General features: G+C 39.0%; 2 protein-coding genes across 3 annotated transcripts in view; both read left to right on the top strand.

The window, feature by feature from the left end:
* arrdc1b (arrestin domain containing 1b) overlaps positions 1–5,464 on the top strand; it is a 34,104-nt gene extending 28,640 nt beyond the window's left edge. Inside the window, exons 4-8 of the mRNA XM_024299789.2 lie at positions 236–390; positions 517–699; positions 2,656–2,832; positions 3,053–3,509; positions 4,176–5,464. Of these exons, the coding sequence (XP_024155557.1) occupies positions 236–390; positions 517–699; positions 2,656–2,832; positions 3,053–3,509; positions 4,176–4,240 (1,037 nt within the window). The 3' untranslated portion in view covers positions 4,241–5,464. The remainder of the gene's footprint in view (positions 1–235; positions 391–516; positions 700–2,655; positions 2,833–3,052; positions 3,510–4,175) is intronic.
* A 2,851-nt stretch (positions 5,465–8,315) lies between these two features.
* Positions 8,316–15,945, top strand: slc31a2 (solute carrier family 31 member 2). 2 transcript variants are annotated; one of them, XM_024299786.2, is made up of 4 exons: positions 8,318–8,599; positions 12,844–12,910; positions 15,131–15,347; positions 15,492–15,945. In XM_024299786.2, the coding sequence occupies exons 1-4, from the start codon at positions 8,594–8,596 to the stop codon at positions 15,673–15,675; spliced, it is 474 nt and encodes a 157-aa protein (XP_024155554.1). In that variant the 5' UTR covers positions 8,318–8,593; the 3' UTR covers positions 15,676–15,945. The 2 variants fall into 2 exon arrangements, with proteins under 2 accessions (XP_036070412.1, XP_024155554.1); XM_036214519.1 differs by lacking the exon at positions 12,844–12,910 and having other exon boundaries at positions 8,316–8,599.
* Positions 15,946–17,266: the final 1,321 nt, after the last annotated feature.

Raw genomic sequence — 17,266 nt, 5'->3', positions numbered from 1 at the left:
GATCAGGGGTGGAACTACTCAGCTCAGCTCCAAAAGCCACGCCCCCTCAGAGGAGATTTTAGAAACAGAGGCTTCAGATCAACATGAGAAATTACTTTTTAAGACATTTAGGTTGTGGGGTTTTGGTTAAAAACTTCATAATCAAAATTAAAACACTTCTGTGAAAACAGTGTCATTGGAGGAGTTTTAGGCTTTTCAATAAGGATGTTTTTGTTTATTGCATTGTCATCCTCAGCTGCGGTGCCCACTTCCTTTGAGGGGCCGTTTGGGAAGGTTGTTTACCGTGTGCAGGCGAGCATAGACACGCCCCGCTTCTCCAAAGACTACAAAGCCCTGAAGGTTTTCTACCTGCTGAACCTCCTCAACCTTAATGAAGTGCCCAACATCGAGGTAAGAGCTGCTTTTTGGTTGTTCCCCTCCTTCATAAATATCCCTTCACTTGTGGTAATCAACAACTTTTTCATGAAAAACTCCTGTAACCTTTGACAAACGCTGGTTCTGCGTCTCTTCCTGCAGCAGACGAGTTCTGCCGTGACCACCAAGAAGTTCAGCTACCTCCTGGTGAGGACAGGGACGCTGATGCTGAAAGCCTCCAGTGACCTGAGGGGTTACGTCCCGGGTCAGGTCATCAAGTTATCCACTGAGATCCACAACAAGTCTGGGAAGGACACCGGGTGTGTGCTGGCCAGTCTCTTACAGGTAACGAAAAACTCAACAGTGATGTTTTTATCCTGGGGTTAAAAGGCTCTTTCAAAATAAAACACCACAAAAATGAGGACAAAGGAAATCTGAAGAATTCTCAGTTAAAGTTCAGTAGACGTGGCATCGTCTTAAAGGTTCTGCAGAATTAGCACGATGTTTTAGTCCAAACAGTAAAAACCAAGATTCAAAGGGTCTATTGTCATATACACAGTAAATAAACGGGTTTCCCTGTACAATGAAATTCTTACTTTGCAGCTCACTCTGAATGCCATAAAGAGATAGATAAAAGTAAAAAGATAAAAATATAAAAGATAAGGATATTTACAGGATGACTAAGGAGCTTAGTTACAATAAATAAATAAATAAAATAAATAAACAATAAACTGTAACTGTAATATGTAAGTGACTAAAATATTTACAAATCAGCTGTTGTGCAAATTTACAGAGAATATTATTGTGCAAAGGAGACTGACAGAACTGGATATTGGGGTACATGTGCAGTTGTTATTAAGGTGCAATAATAATGATAAATAGTCCAATATGACATATGATCAATAATCCAGACGTGCAAAGGTGCAGTCTGCTGTTGCAGACTCCTGTCAGCTGTTAAGGAGTCTGATGGCAGAGGGAAAGAAAGAGTTCCTGAGTCTGCTGGTCCTGCATTTCACACTCCTGTACCTCCGGCCCGAGGGAAGGAGAGTGAACAGACCTCGTTGGGGGTGGGTGGGGTCTCTGATGATGGAAATCGGAGATCAGAAATCATCGGAAATCATCAGAAATCAGAGCACTCAACAGAGTTTGTGATGTTGTAAAATATCTAAAATGGCTGCCAAAATTGGAGCAATTTGTCAACAAAAGTACTAAACCTCTGTAAACTTCAAGTACATTGCCTCACTTTTAGCATAGACTGAGTACACTCACTTAAATAAATGACTTTTTGCTAATGGGGACGCTGGAGTAACGAGGGTGTGTGTCAGAGAGACAGCTGCCATTGTGATCATGTGACCAGCGTTCTCTCTTCGTTCTTAACCCTGTATCGGGGTTTTTAGTGAGCAGAAGAGAGCTTAAACCAGGAGAGCATTTCAGCTCCACATCCAACAGCTGGAGGATGTGAGATGCTCGAGCTGTGGAAACCTGGATTATCTTCTGCATATAAACCTGTAAACCATGAAACCTACAAACTCAGTGGTGACAGTTTATTGTGACGACAGTTATCAGTCCCTCCATCTGCTGTTCCTTTTTTGCCTCTGAAGGACTGTGCTTTATAAAAAATTATATGTTTCAATCTGGTCCAACTGGAGGTCTGAGAGGAGGATCAGAGGACTTTTTTGGCATTTACTAAGATTCTCTAGGTTATTTTGGAGTTTAGCTAAAATTCCAGCTATGTGCTAGATACTTTAGCTAATGTGGGTTTTTTTAGGGTGTTTTGGAGTTTAGCTAATATTTCAGCTACATGTTAGCTATTTTGGCTAATTTAGAATTTTTTCAGTTTTTTAGACTAATTTGGAGTTCACCTAATATTTCAGCTCCATGCTAGCTATTTTGGCTAACTTAGCCTTTTCAGGCTACTTTGACATTAAGCTAATATTTTAGCTGGCTATCAGCTTCAGTGTTTTCAGCTATCAGTTTCATCGATTTCAGTTTCTTCATCTATCAGCACTATCATCTTCAGTGGCCAAATTCAGCTTACAGCATTCACACTAGCATTATCCCAGGTAATGCTATATATCTAGTTTATATTTAGCTTAATGCTAATGATGGTTAAGATGTGTGTTTTACATCCAGTTTGCGCATGACCCGATTAGTTGACTAATCCAAAAAAAGTAATCGATGATTAGGCGACCAAAGGGGCTAATGACCATCTTGGGTCTTTGCTAATTAAAACACTAATGAATAACAAAAGAATATTAGAGTTTATAAAGTAACAGGTCTTTCTGCTGCTCTCCTCTGCAGAAGGTGATGTATAAGTCCAAACGTCCGATGTTTGACCTGCGAGCCATCGCGGAGGTTCAGGGAGCCGGAGTGAAGGCAGGGAAGCATGCGGAGTGGAAGGAGCAGATCATCGTGCCTCCTCTTCCTCAGTCTGCGCTCGCCGGCTGCAGCCTCATAGACATCGAGTACTTCATCCAGGTCAGAGCGGGTTTACCAAACAGGTGGATGTGCTGTGGGGTCAGAAAAACAGCTTATTTATGCTTCTAAATGTTCAAATTTGCATCATTTTTGTAAAAAATATCTCTTTGATGGACTCCCTCATATAGTAACTTTTCTTTAAATACAAAAACCTTCAAATAAATATGGCAAGAAGCAGTTCTTTAAGATGCTCAGTTCTTAGTATCTCGTCTCCCTGCAGGTCTCTCTGAAGTCTCCGGAGGCGGCTGTCATTCTTCCCATCTACATCGGGAACATCCCGGTCAACTTGTCTCCTTCCAGGAGCACGATCAGCAGCCCAGACCGCAGCGGCGCAGCTGGACCTTCAGGCGTCATGCCCAGCGCCCCCCCAGTGGAAGAAGAGCTGGAGGGCAACCTGTGTGCAGGCGGGGTCACAGGAAGTGAAGAGATTCCCACCAAAAGCCACTCCCAGCAGGATCCCTCTGGGCTGCCAGCCGTAATGTCCCCCAGCGCCTTCAGCCACGCCCCCGCCGTGGCGCTGCCCCCCAGCCTGGGGTGGTCCGAGGCGTCGGCTCCTCTGTTCTGCCTGTCGACCGGAGCTACCATCCCGTTCTTCACGGAGGGAAGTGCAGCCCCCGTTCCCACCTCCTGCTCCCTTATCCTCCCCCCAGAATACAGCAGCAGCGATTACCCCCACGGTGAGTCTGTTCGGACCCAGAGAAGGGTTGACTGATGAGTTCCTCAGATGAAACTAGTGCTGCAACAAACGATTATTTTAATAGTCGACTAATCACCGATTATTTTTTCAGATTAGCTGACTTATTGGGTCATGCACAAACTGGATGTAAAACACAAATATGAACCATCATTAGCTTTAAACTAACTACGAATTAGATATATATCGTTACCTGTGATAATGCTAGTGTGAATGCTGTAAGCTGAATTTGGCTGCTGAAGATGCTAGTGCTGATAGATGAAGATGCTGAAATTGATAGCTGAAAATGCTGAAGCTTAACAGAAATTAATCTTTTAACAAAGCAGAACACATTAAAATTCAATTCAATTAATACAATTCTTAAGATTAAAGAATTAAAAGATCAAAAGACAATCAGAGGGGGACTTTTTGGCGCTTTCAACATTTGTTAGGACGTCTTCCTAATGGAGCGTGACACGTCTAACATCAGTTCTGGCCCAGAACATCTAAGCTGCCCCCCCATGACCTGAACCCACTTCCACCTTGAAGGTGTGGATGAATGGATCTGCTGCTATCATTTATGAATGGATTGTTGTACAACTTCTAAATGTGTTCATCATCGTCTTTGTCATCTGAACTCCTCTGACTTCATCACTAATGTGTGTTGCAGAACCTCCTCCGACCTACGAGGAAAGCTGCAGCACGATGGGTTCCAGCTTTAACGGCGAGCACTAGAGAAATGGGTGGGACTTGTTGTGGCCCCACCCATCCAAATCCAGGCAAAGACATACTGGATGGACAGAGATGGATGGATTTCCAAAAGTTTTTGCCTTTTATGAGGGAAAATCTCTCATTTTAGTTTGAACTCTGATGTGATGGACTAAAAAGGGAGCGTCCATTAAATCATGGTGCCTCAAAGGAGCCTTTTGATCCTCTTAGAGCATTTAGAACGTCCGGTTCCTGGACATGTTGGACCCTTTAAACGGATCTTTTAATCCTAAAAATAATGAATGCATCTGTGATGCCTTTAAAGACCATTGTACCTAATGATTGTTCTGACTGGTTTGTCTGAATCTGGTCTTTTTTTTGTGTGTGTCGCTGCACCTCTGCTGTCCTGGTACTGGAGGTCAGAACCGCTCGCTCAGCTGAGGAGAAGAACCCCAAACTCCTCTGTGAGGAGGACCAATGTGACCTCTTTGTTACAGCCAGAATTTAGTTTGATTTTGAGCCTATGAACATCAAAATTTTGTTTGATCCCAAAAATATTTGCTTTGTGAAATCCCTTCACATTTTGACCTTGAAAAATAGATTTTTTTCTCTCCTTTTTAAGTTGCTCTTTATCACCCGCTGGTGTTGCTTCAGAGAAATTGCAGGTTTTCTTCAGAGATCTGCAGGTTTCCAGCATCAAAACAAAAATAGGTGAACATTATTCAGTGGCAGAAGTGTAGCACTCTGAGGAACAATCATAGTTTTTTTGCCTTAACATAAAACCAGGCTGTGCACAGCACTGCACTTTTTCCCGCCGTGAGCGTGGGAATTCTGACTGATCACATCTGCTGCGTGGAACTGTTTGTCTAACTAAATGTGTGCATGGCGGGACACATTTCCCTCACTCACCTGCAGTCTTTCTCAAACTTCATTTAAAAACATTTCTGTTCGTGAGCCTTTACTTCCTCCTGTTTCACAGCTGAGTTGTATTTCAGTAAAGCCCGGATCTGTTTAGATAAATATATCTGTCTACATACCTCTGGTTTAGTTTTGCATGTAGATTTATGTGAATTCATCAAATGAAATGGCAGAATCCAGGGCTGAACACTGCAGATACTCTAAATCTTATCAAGTATTTTTGTCATCGGTGACGTTTAAACACAAAATCTTTAAAAAACGTTTCAACCACTAATGCGATCAACATAATTCCAGTAGATTTTGAAGGAGAAAAGCTTTTCTCCTTCAAAATCTACTGGAATTATGTTGATCGTGTTAACAATTAAAAAAATTACAGTAAATCAAAGAACATAAAAATTTATTTTATTTTTGTACTCCTTTTTTAAAATAAATTTACTAATTTTAAAGTGTAAATACTGTAAGCACAAATCGATTAATCTTAAAAAAAAAACGTTATCTGTTCTGTTTTTGTGTCTCAGATCAAGTTATTTTGGCAAACAACAGACAAATATTCTTGGTAAGGTTTAAAGTTTCTGCAGTTAAACCTGCTAAATTGTTCTGTTTTGTTGACAATTGTCTGTGTATGTTAAATAAAGAAGCCTGTTTGTGAGGAAGCGACGCCGCTGGATGTCTAGTTGGAGTATGTCTGCAGGCCTTAACCCTTCTGGATTCTCAAACCTGGATTCTCTCTGGTTTTCTCCTGTCGAAGCTTCATGACGTCTGTTTTCTGCTGGTCTCCCTTACTCCTAAACTTTCTTTGTGTCTAGTTTATATTTTTTTCTACTTGAAACTGTTTGCAGGTGCAGTATGCATATAGAGCACCTTGACCAGTACATGTAATGTTGAAAAGTGTACTGTGAAATGTTATAAATTATCATGTATTTTTCTTGTTGCTTACTACTGTTTTTGTGTTTCTTTAAATCACGTGTCAAAGTCTTGGCCCGGGGGCCAGATCTGGCCCTCCACGTTATTACAAATTATATTTTTATAGAGTAAAATATTGAAAGTTATTTAAGGTTTAAGTTTATTTATTCTGGAATAATATTCCTGCCTTTTTATTATTCATAATTATGGAAAAGTTACTGTTTTAAAGTTTTAAAAAATGGCATTCTTTTAGCTTTATGGACTATTTTAACATTTACTAAGATTTTTTAGGCTATTTTGGAGTTTAGCTAAAATTTCAGCTACATGCTATCTTTTTGGTTAACCTAAGTTTTCTTTTTTAGCTCTTTAGCTTAAGTTGGCCTTTAGCTAATATTTCAGCTACATGCTAGCTGTTTTGGCTCATTTAAGCTTTTTGTTTTTTTAGGCTGTTTTGGAGTTTAGCTAATATTTCAGCTACATTGTAACTGTTTTGGCTAATTTAAGCTTTTTTTCAGCTATTAGACTATTTTTAAGGTTAGCTATTTTTTCAGCTACATGTATCTTTTTCAGTTAACCTAATCTTTTTAGGTTAATTTGGCATTTAGCTAATATTTTAGCTGGCTGTTGGCTTCACCGTTTTCAGCTATCAGCTTCAACATTTTTAGCTATCAATTTCAGCTTCTTCATCTATCAGCACTAACATCTTCAGCGGCTAAATTCAGCTTACAGCATTCACACTAGCATTATCTCAGGTAATGCTTTATATCTAGTTCATAATAATGTTAAAAAGTTATGGTATTACATTTTTAAAAATTTAGCTTAAGTGTTGAATAAATGTTTATCCTGTTCGGCCCGTGACCTAAGGTGTGTTTTGGATTTTGGCCTTTTGTGCGGTTGAGTTTGAAACCCTCACTTTAAATATTTCTTCATTTAAACCTTGCTATATTTTTGATTAAACAAATTTACAAATTAAAAAGGGGCGGAAATGCAAGAATTACATATTTATAATATTCAACATAAACAATCATTTTTGCAAAGTTGATTTTTTTTTTTTTTTTTTCAAAAGTTATCCCCCAAAGTAAAAAGTAAATGTTAAAAATGATGGATTAATTCTTAGCTATTTTGATTAACTAAATTCTGTTTTTGTTTTGGATGTTTTTTTTATAAATCATATAATTTAAAAGCAATAAATGTTCAATTCAGCATAAACCTCCAGTGTTTTTTTAAGTAGAAGGAAGTAAAAAATACTTTTCACACTTTATATTACTATATCAAAATATAAATACAGCATTGTAGTTGAGATGTTTACTCAAACCTTTGTATTATTACATTATGTATTTGTAGACATGTAAACTCTGTTGAAGAACACTGTAAACAACCTTGCGAATTAATAATTACAATAGACAGATTTGCATAACGATTTACATAAAATATGATGACAGATGCCTGACTGGCAGCACCTGTGAGTGTGACCACAGGTGAGCAGTAAATGTTTGCTCCACCAGCCAGCCTTTCTGGAAAGGGCCTGTTTGACGGGGCAATGTCAAGATTTTCAGATGCAATTCTCAAGCGAAGAATTCCTTCCAGCACGGAACTTCCTGTGCAGATTTGGAATAAAGGTTTAACAGATGGAATGGGTGACGGTTCTGTGTCCAGCATGAACACTGGAACCAGGACGAGTGAGAAAAGTGAAAATTGTAATTGTTGGAGATGATTTTAATGCAGAAAAATGCGAAATAAGTTCTAAAATCACTGATCATTTCCACAGGCTGGAGCTTGACTCACACTCATGTCACAAATAAAATGCTGACAGGGTGAATTATTCTAAAGATGCACTATTTATTTATTATTTTTAGCTTATCACCTGTAAAGTGTAGGCCCCTGAATTGAATAATTATAGTTTCAATCAAAATGAACACCAACTATATCAAAATAAGAAATAGCTAATATATTTTTTTCTGTTCCAGTTGTCACAAGTTAAAAATAAAAAAATCATTTGACCTACTTAAATTATGTTGTTATCTAAAATAATACTATATTGTTGATGGCAGCAAAACAGGATTGCATTTGAAAAATGTATTATTCGTTTTTTTATTGTCTTTTTTACACTCTTTTTGTCAGCAGAAACCGGACTTTTACGAAGCTACTCGGGTCTTTCCGGTGGTCACGTGTTACAGATCTTCCGGTTTGGCTTTGGCAGACGTAAACATCACGGTAGTCGTGCTTTTTTCCTGTTAATAAACCAAAAATATAAAACTTGAGAATACTTAGTTTAAGTTATTAGTTGTTAGAACCCCTGGGGGCCTAATTTTGTTTCTATGTTAGAAATTCGAAGAATATTTGCTTTTTTTAGTGCTGACATTGAACTTCATCACCCATGAGCCTTTGCGTCTCGCATGAAAGTCACGAGGGCTGGGTGTTTCTGTCATTAGTGAGGTGCGTGAAAACCATGGTTTCGCTTGGCATGTCCCGAACTTTTGACGTCCTTCTCCTGGACCTGTGGTGAGACCCGAACTCACCGCGGACGGAACCGCAGTTTGGATCTGGAAGTTTGCGACAATGCGCGTGAGTTGACGGCCCTCACCTGTGGGAATACGCCTGAGTATTTTGAATTCATTTTCCATAATAAAGCGGTCGTAATACGGATCGCTTTTTCCGCTGTTCTTTGCTCTGAGGACTGCAGCGGTCTGTGATGGAGGTTCTTTGTTTGCAATAAAACCTGACTGTTCACTTGTTGGAACAGATGTTTACAATTATTGTTGAGTTTTATAAATAGTTTGAATAACACGGTGAATAACATGGAAATCTGATTCCATGCTCTCCATTATTTCCCTCTTATTAGAGTCTATTTTGCCTGAAATCCTCAGCAGTTGGTTTGATTGACAGATTTATGGAAATGAAGTAGCTTTTACATTTAATCAGTCAACAACTTTATAATGAAACTTAAAAAAACTGCACCTGTTCCCCCTGACAGACTGAGGATCATGTGATTGTGCCATGAAATCTATTTTTCTCTTCAAAAACAGAAACTTGATGTTAAAGTAAAAGTCTTTGTTTGAAAATGTCCTGACTAAAATCAGAGTATGATGAATCAGCAGACACACAGAAACCCTCACAGCTCTCCGCCATCTGCAGCTGCTACATTTGGTGAACCTTCGTCTCATTCCTCTAAGATTGTATCCATATTCACTTTGTCCTCGGACTTTTAGGCTCTGAAGTTCCTCATTTTCTGATGACATAAACTTGGTTTGATTGCAGAGCAAATCAACGTTGCTGATTCAGTTCTTCTGCTTTCTAGAGGACTCTTTTGTTGTTGTGTAACAGTTTTATTTTCTTCTTTTTCTGGAATTGCCCAGCATTTCTTTAATCACGATGACTGAATGTTTTTGTGAAGGTTCTGGTTTCTCCAGATGACGTGTTGAAGTTGTGTCATCTGGACTTAAAGTCTTCTTCAGATCATGGTGATTAGGTGACTCAAACCTGGTTTTGCAGGACTGCTGCTTTCAATCAGACTCTTGCTTTGGTTGGTGAGCAGAGGAACTATCAGGAAACACTTGTCAGGTCATCGCATTCTCTTGATTCTGTGGCGTCTTCATTACAGTTGCATTCCTGATAACTGAAAGCTGAAGAGTCGCCGCGTCTCCTTCTTGGAGGTCAAACTGTAAAGTCAGAATCAAAACCCACAAGATTTGGCAGTAGAAGGCCTCATTTTAAAATGGCTGCTTCCATGAAATCACAAAAACGCCTTTGGCGATTCCCACTACCTTGCTTGAAGGTTCAAAGTGCTTTACTTTGAACTGTTGAACATTGGCGCCAACCTTCCATCAGAGGCAAAGCGGGGTTCAGTGTCTTGCCCAAGGACACTTCGAGCCACGGGCAAGCAAAGCAGGAATTGAAGCTACAATCTTCCGATCAGAGGTAGACCTTCCTACCACTGCACCACGGCTGCCATTGGGACATGAGGTGTATGTCAGGCTGCAGACGAGTGAAGGCGAACGCTGAGCGGCAGCGAGACTGAATGAGAACAGAAAGTTGGGGTTATCCTTAACATTCGGTGGCACTTTAATATGCCTCTCCTCTTTAGTATGATATTTACTATTATGTCTTTTAGATTATTTTTTTAACATCTGTCTGGAGAAACAGTTAAAAAATTACTGCTGGGTTAATTTAATGTGAACTATCCCAAAGAAATAAATACAATTGAAATTAAAGTTAACATTTAAAGGCAACAATTAACACACATGACCACAAAGTAAATCACTACTTTCTAGAAAGAGTTACAAAATACACAGGTTTCCTTCATTTAGCGACCGTCATTTCAGATCAGCATCACGTCGAAATACAAGACCTGCCAGGACACCATTTCCCACGATGCATTGTTTCTTATTGTGTTATGTTATTCTACACCAATGTCATGTTTATATTCAGTAGTAAAAGAAGAAAAAGGATGACAGTGCAGCAAATTTATAGCAGAAAATTTCATGTTTGACTTTTTTGCACTTTGACTCCAAGTAAATCTGCTGCAGCAGGAGAATCTTTATTTGACCTACAGGCTGTATTTTATTTTGAAAGGAGCTTGTGTGTGCTGCTGTCGTAAGTAAAATAGGTAGAAATGAAAAAATAAAATAAAACGCTGTTAATGTTCAGTTATTGTATTTAAAAGCTAGATTTTATAAATGAATATTTTTATGACCGTGTTTTTGTGTTTTTCTAAACAGTGGCTTTGTGGCTCTCGCTGGGTTTTCATCAATAAGAAACTGGAACAACTAGCTCCTAAAGATTTCAAACACCTGGAAAAAATCATCTGTTATTAATTTTTTAATGACTAATTTCTGTTTGAAGGAATACAAAATGTGTTAATTATAAACAGTTACACCATGTTCAAAATATGAGGATCGTGTGTTAAAAGGGCTTTTTTTTCTCAATATTTTTACATCTAATATTGTTGTAAGTAAAAACTTACCAAAATGCCCATCATATCATAACTGATACTATCTATTTCTCATTAAAAATGATAGGGCCAATATTTTGTGGATTTCATCAAAGAGTTTAAAAAGACATCTTGATTTTTAAAAAGTGAATTTTCCATCAGTTCTTTATCCAGTGGGCTCTACGGGGTTAAATGTAAATCCTGGCTCATTAACGCCGACAGAATGAGCTCTTTCAGGCTGCCATGAGGGTGCAGGTGCTGTCATGTCTGGACAGGAATATTCAGGAAGTTGTGGGAGGGGCTGGGCTGCTGATTGGATTGCACAAAGTCTGGTCTGTCTTCTTTGTGTGGGTTTCTTATTCAAAGACTCATCCTGACCTCGAGCATCTCTGCTGACAGCTAAAGCTCTGGTAGAACAGAATCTGCTGCAGGTCTGTGACAAAAAAAAAAAAAAAAAAAAAACGATCATGTTTGCACTGCTGTGATGGGGGGTCGCTGAGAGAGGCACCTCGACAGCTCATCGGTGCATCATAGGAGCACAAACACACCCCCTCACCCTTACTCCTGGGGAGGGATTTCAGTCTAAAGTAAAGTGTGCAGATGTTAGAGGAAATACCTGAACAGACCCCCAGGAAGGTGCCGGCGGTGTTTCACATCGGCATCTTCTTGCTGTGAGGTAGGGCTAGCCGATATGGAATTTTTTGTGTCACAAAATCATTTTTTCCATATATGTGATATGTATCACAATATAAACCAAATATATATATTTGTCAAATTTGAACGATCTGGGCTAAAAAAAAAGTATAATCATCAGCAGGTTGTTTCGATTGAAATATTTATTTACTATCATACTTTCAACGTAAAAAAATAATTATAATTCTACTCATAAATTCTGATGTTTTCAGGCTTTACAGAACAAACATAAAATCATAGCAATATTTTACACACTTTTTCTGAATATCTTAAGAAATTTAAAGTGCATATGGAGTTAATTTATTAATGGTCTGAACCTGTCTCTGTTGTCAACTAACTGTAAACTCAAATTCAAACAGAACCTGGTCAGTGAAAATACTGTCCGACCTTCAACCGGTCCATGTTTACATCAGGCGGAACACCAAACAGCTCATTAGCATTAACATCTTGTATTAATTTTTTTGGTTGCAGCTAAGTCCTTTGGGTTTGTCTTCTAGTTCTGACTGGATCTTGTTAAAAATCACCAGATGTTCCGCGGCTTCATCAGCTGAAACTGAACATTGCACAGAGAAGGTTGGCGGAAGTGACCGCAGGGATATGGCGTCATGTCGTGAGCGTACGTTTGTCTTGAGCGCAAACGAAGGGAGTGGAGAGGTCCCAAAAAAATGACCAAAATGAGAGCTAACGCTAACTTTTAAGCTAAGCTAACTTTTAAGCTAAGCTAACTTTTACTCACCAAAGAGGAGAAAATTTTTGCTACTGGCGAGTGTCAATTTCAGACCCTTCAAAATAAAAGTCTATCGCGATAGACTCATTCCTCTATCGAGAAGAAGTTGTATCGCGACATCTATTGTTCCCGTTTATGGTCCAGCCCTACGGTGAGGTGATGATGCTGAACTCCACTGCTGCCTTGGAAACTCTCAGAATCTGTGGATGCTCTTTTTTGAGCTTTATAGTCATGTAAAGAGCTCTTTACAACAAAATCATGAAGTTCCTGGATTTTAACGTTACTGTTTCAAAATCCCCTCCCTGTAAAAAACACATCCTAAGAAATGATTAGACATTTCTTAACGGGGAAAAGAAAATGGTTTGGCCCACAATTCTTATCTTAAGAGAAAAATGCTTGAAGAAAAAGTCTTTCTACTTTTTTTGGGATCCTGTTCTTTGAACGTCTCTGTCTTTGTAGATGACTTTCGGGGTGTCCAGCAGTGTGACGCTGCTGTTTGACGGCTGGGATGTGCACAGCCCGGCAGGTAAGCTGCAGATGGTTTTACCTGGGTTTGGGGGCGGTCCTTCATGTCTGGAGTTTATTAGCAGCTGTCTATCAGGTCATATCTCTGAACGTTCCACATGAAAGGAATCATCCACGTCATCAGACACTTTTGATGTCGGATTTTAGTTAAACATTTAACAATCTTTAAAAAAATGTCATTGAAAAATGTCAAAACAACTGCTTCATGTTTGTTTTTATGGTAAGAATTTGTAATTTTATCTACAGAAGCTCTACTTTTTGTTCATTTAAAATCTCTGGTTAAACCAAACAGATGTTTTTTGAAGGAAAACGTAAAAAAGATTGTGTTAATGTAATAAAAATTGTGAACTTGTCAATTGAAATTGTGTTTTATCCATGAAATGTCTGTTAAATTACAGATTTTTGAACAAAATGAGTGAATCTTCTTGCTAGCATACATGCTTTCTGACAGAAATAGTGAATCAATGGTGGAGTTTCACTATTAAAAATGAATTAGGAAGCTTGAGTTTGTGACTATTTTTTTAAGTTTGTTTTGTATGACTTGCAGCTGCCAAAATTCCCAGAAAACTTTAGACCCACAAACATCCCAGCATGCTTTTTCTCCTCACTGATGAGTCAACGGCAGTCTTTCATGTAGAAAAAATGTATATATTATACATAAATTGTAAATATTAAATATATATATTTAGCTAAATAAACATATATATATATATTTATATATTATATTTGTTAGAGAACAGAAGTTTTTACTGACTTGACTCTGATCTCTGATCTCTGATCTGAAGAGTTTTTAGAGACGGAGAGGTTTTTATTTTGTAGGTTTGCCATCCTAATGGTTCATTTGAACAGTGAGAGAGAAAATCAAGAAATCAGCTTTAAATAATTTATATACGTTTATTTGCATTTCATTGAGGGAAATTAGTGTTTGAACCCCTAGTAACCAATCAGAGGTCTGGTTCACACAGACCAGAAGACACCTGTCTGGACTGATCACCTGTAGAAAGACACCTGTCCACACAATCATCCATCCGTCAGACTCCAAACTCTCCAATAGAAAGACTAAAGAGCTTTCAGTGGATTTAAGGGAGAAGATTCTAGACCTGAATGGGCTACAAAACCATCAGCAACAAGCTGGAGGTTAAAGGTCACAACTGTTGGACCACCATCCCCACTGTCAGGCACGGAGGTGGAAGTATTATGCTTATTCTGCACAGGACTACTTCACCGTATGGATGGGTGGAGCCATGTACTTAGTTGGGATGGATCTTCCAACAGGATCATGACCCAAAACATACAAACGACAACCAAGGACTCTGAAGAAGAATCTGATGAAGGTCATGGAGGGGTCAGTCTCTGGAAAACCGATGGAGAGAGCTGAGGGTCAGAGTTGCTAAGCAACAAATCTGAAGGATTTAGAAAGCATTTGTGAAGAAGAGATAACCAGAACTCATCCTGATCGTCAACTACAAGAAACGTCTGATCTCTGTTCAAATACTTGTTTCCCTCAGTAAAATATAAATAAATGTATAAAAATGCTTTCAAGTAGTTTTTTTTTATTTTTCTATCTCACTGTTCAAATGAAGCATTAAGACACCAGAGTGTCAATGTCTTTATTAGTGGGTAAACCAACAAAACAACAGATCAAAAACGTATTTCTTCGACTCTATCTGATGGTTTATGTTTACTGGAATTTTTTTTTATCAGGTTTTCGCTGTGGTGAAATCTCTCAATCGGACAGGAAGTCCATGTGCCCAATGAATATTGAACAATAGTTTCATTTGAATTTACAAAAAAAAAGGTCCTCTAAAAAGGTCCATGTTTTTCTTTTTATGTTGACCCGTCACCTCAGAAACATGTGTTTCTGAATACTCTTCTCAGTAAAAGAATCTCCATTTTTCCTTTCCTGCTGAGAGCTTCATGGGTTTGTACCGTGCATTTGTTCAGACTTGTTTCCATTCATGCATTTTTCACATGGAGGCTGTCTCAAAGCCAAAAAATATATTTTTTTATTTTTTTATTTAACCTTTATTTATCCAGGCAGGACCGATTAAGAACAGCATTCTTATTTACAACTGTGGCCTGGCAAAAGGCAAAAGGAAAGAAGTTACAAGATACAAGAAATAGAATTGAAAAGAATCAGAAACATAAAACCCTAAAGTCATATCCTGTACTTCATCAGGTACTGAGGTCAAAGGTGATCTGAGTTGTTGCTCCTCTGCAGGGATGGTGCTGTCCGTGTTGCTGGTTCTGCTGCTCACGCTCTTCTACGAGGTGCTCAAAGTGTGGAGAGTGTGGCTGAGCGGCTCCCGGCTGGCCGTGCGCGCGCCTGCATGCACGCCCCCTCCGTCCATGCACAGTGAAAGCGCCTCCATGCTGGAGAGCAGCCCAGAGATCTCCCTGGCCCCCGTGGAGCTGCACGCCCCCGGCGCCACCAACAGGTCTGTGTTTTAAGATATCTAAAGTTGGAGAGAAAGCCGAGGAAATCCTCCAGTCTTCTTTCCAGCATGTTTGTTCTGCCTCTGGGGCAAACATCCCCAGAACCTTTTATTTTTGACTGACCCAGCAGTGTTCCTCCTCCTCAGCTGGCTGCTGCGTGTGATCCAGACCGGCCTCCACGTGCTGCAGGTGGTTCTGGGATACATGCTGATGCTGTGTGTCATGTCCTACAACACCTGGATCTTCCTGGGCGTGGTCCTGGGATCCGTCCTGGGTTACTTCCTCTCCTTTCCACTCCTGGATCAGATGCAGCCGTTAAGACTGGTGTGATGACGGAGGACTGACGTGGAGTTTTGTTTGAGGATTGATCGAGCTTAAGGAAAAGTGTGTAAGCGTTTGGAAGCTGGAAGTCTTTCTTCAGGTCTTTAAGATTCTAAAAAATGTTCTTTGGAAAGTTTTGACCTGCTGATGAAGAGGAGCTGCCAGGAAAGAAGAAGAGTGTTTGATTTCTCTGAAGCAGAGATGTCATGAAGACAAAGATCTCCATCCTTTTTTTTCCTGCGTTTTTGACATGAATAAAAAGGGCTTCTGATTGTTTCATGTTTTCTTCTTGTGTAAGTGATTTTCCACTGTGTGTTTTAGTGAATTATCATATTTTCTGGAGTATAAATCTTAGTTTTTTTCATAGTTACTAGTCACTTACACTCAGGAGTGACTTATTTGTGGTTTTTAGACATAAATAAGCTCATATATTTGTCATTTTCCCAATAAACATCAGTTGTCCTCCAGCGGTTGTTTCCTCTTACAACCACTAGAGGGCGATGCATCTGAGTTTAAGCATTTGCTACTGACAGCGGCAGAAGAAGAAGTGTCGTCCAAAACAAACATGGAAGAGAATCTGATTGTTTTCCTCTTCAACTTTTACATATTTATTATACGGATCAAGAGGTTAGTATTCTTGTATTTATTTATTTATTTTTAGCTACACTGGACTTGACAGATTTTTTCTGACACGTCAGACTTTTCTCCTAAAAATGTATCTTATACTCCAGAGCGGCTTATATACAGTTTTCTTCTTCTTGATTAGACATTTTAGCTCTTGCGTTTTATACTCCAGGAAAATACGGTATTAGAAATGCGTGAGGGGATCAAAATACCGCTTTGAGGCTCTTTATAGAGAGAATTGAACAGTAGAATACACTTAAGAGCTTCTAAAGTTGTTTTTTCATAGTATGTCCTCTTCAAATTCCCACTCTGATCATCTTTTGATCTATTTTCAAAGTGTTCCCAATGGTCTTTAATTATGATTAGGCCATTTTAAGCCAAAAATGTTTTTTAAAAAACTGTAATTTTCTAATTTTCTAGGTTCATTCGAAATTCCCCTCTGAGTTATGGGTGGGACTGTTGGTGCAGAGAAACCCCACCCCCCTTCCCATCACCCATAATTTAGAGGTCTGCTTACATGCTCTCCTGCTAGCTTACAGCCCCTCACAACTGTAACCTAACATTACCAGTGCACCGAAAATGGTGAGCAATATCAGAGCTATGCAGTCGTACAGTTCTGATCCAGATTCCAGCTCAGACAGGAAAACAAGACGTTCATGAAAGGAGCGGAACAGGGAGCTCGTAATTTCTTTCTCGTCTGTTCCTGTTTCTCAGAAATGCATTTTTAAGCTTAATTTTCTTAATGTGTCCTCCAGCATCAGAAAAATGTTACAAGAACATGTTAAGAAGACCGTTTTCATCAGAGTGGGTCTTTAAAGTATTTTTGGGAAAACATAATAGAGATTGAAAAACCGGTTTATGGACACCAGAAATCAGAATGGAGCTGAGGAAAAAGAATTCTGGCCTGTTGACACAAATACTGTTGCAAACTAAAAAACTTTTAAAAAAGAAAATCCTATTTTTCCTTTTACAGGAA

The sequence above is a fragment of the Oryzias melastigma genome, linkage group LG12 (assembly GCF_002922805.2).
Source record: "Oryzias melastigma strain HK-1 linkage group LG12, ASM292280v2, whole genome shotgun sequence".
In the NCBI taxonomy this organism is placed as follows: domain Eukaryota; kingdom Metazoa; phylum Chordata; class Actinopteri; order Beloniformes; family Adrianichthyidae; genus Oryzias; species Oryzias melastigma.
Note: the sequence above shows the minus strand (reverse complement) of the source record. Positions and strands in the feature narration are given on the sequence as shown.

Coding starts and splice junctions, on each gene's coding strand:
- slc31a2 (XM_024299786.2), top strand. Junction 12,911..15,130: donor GGATGTGCACAGCCCGGCAG/GTAAGCTGCAGA, acceptor GCTCCTCTGCAG/GGATGGTGCTGTCCGTGTTG. Junction 15,348..15,491: donor GCCCCCGGCGCCACCAACAG/GTCTGTGTTTTA, acceptor CCTCCTCCTCAG/CTGGCTGCTGCGTGTGATCC.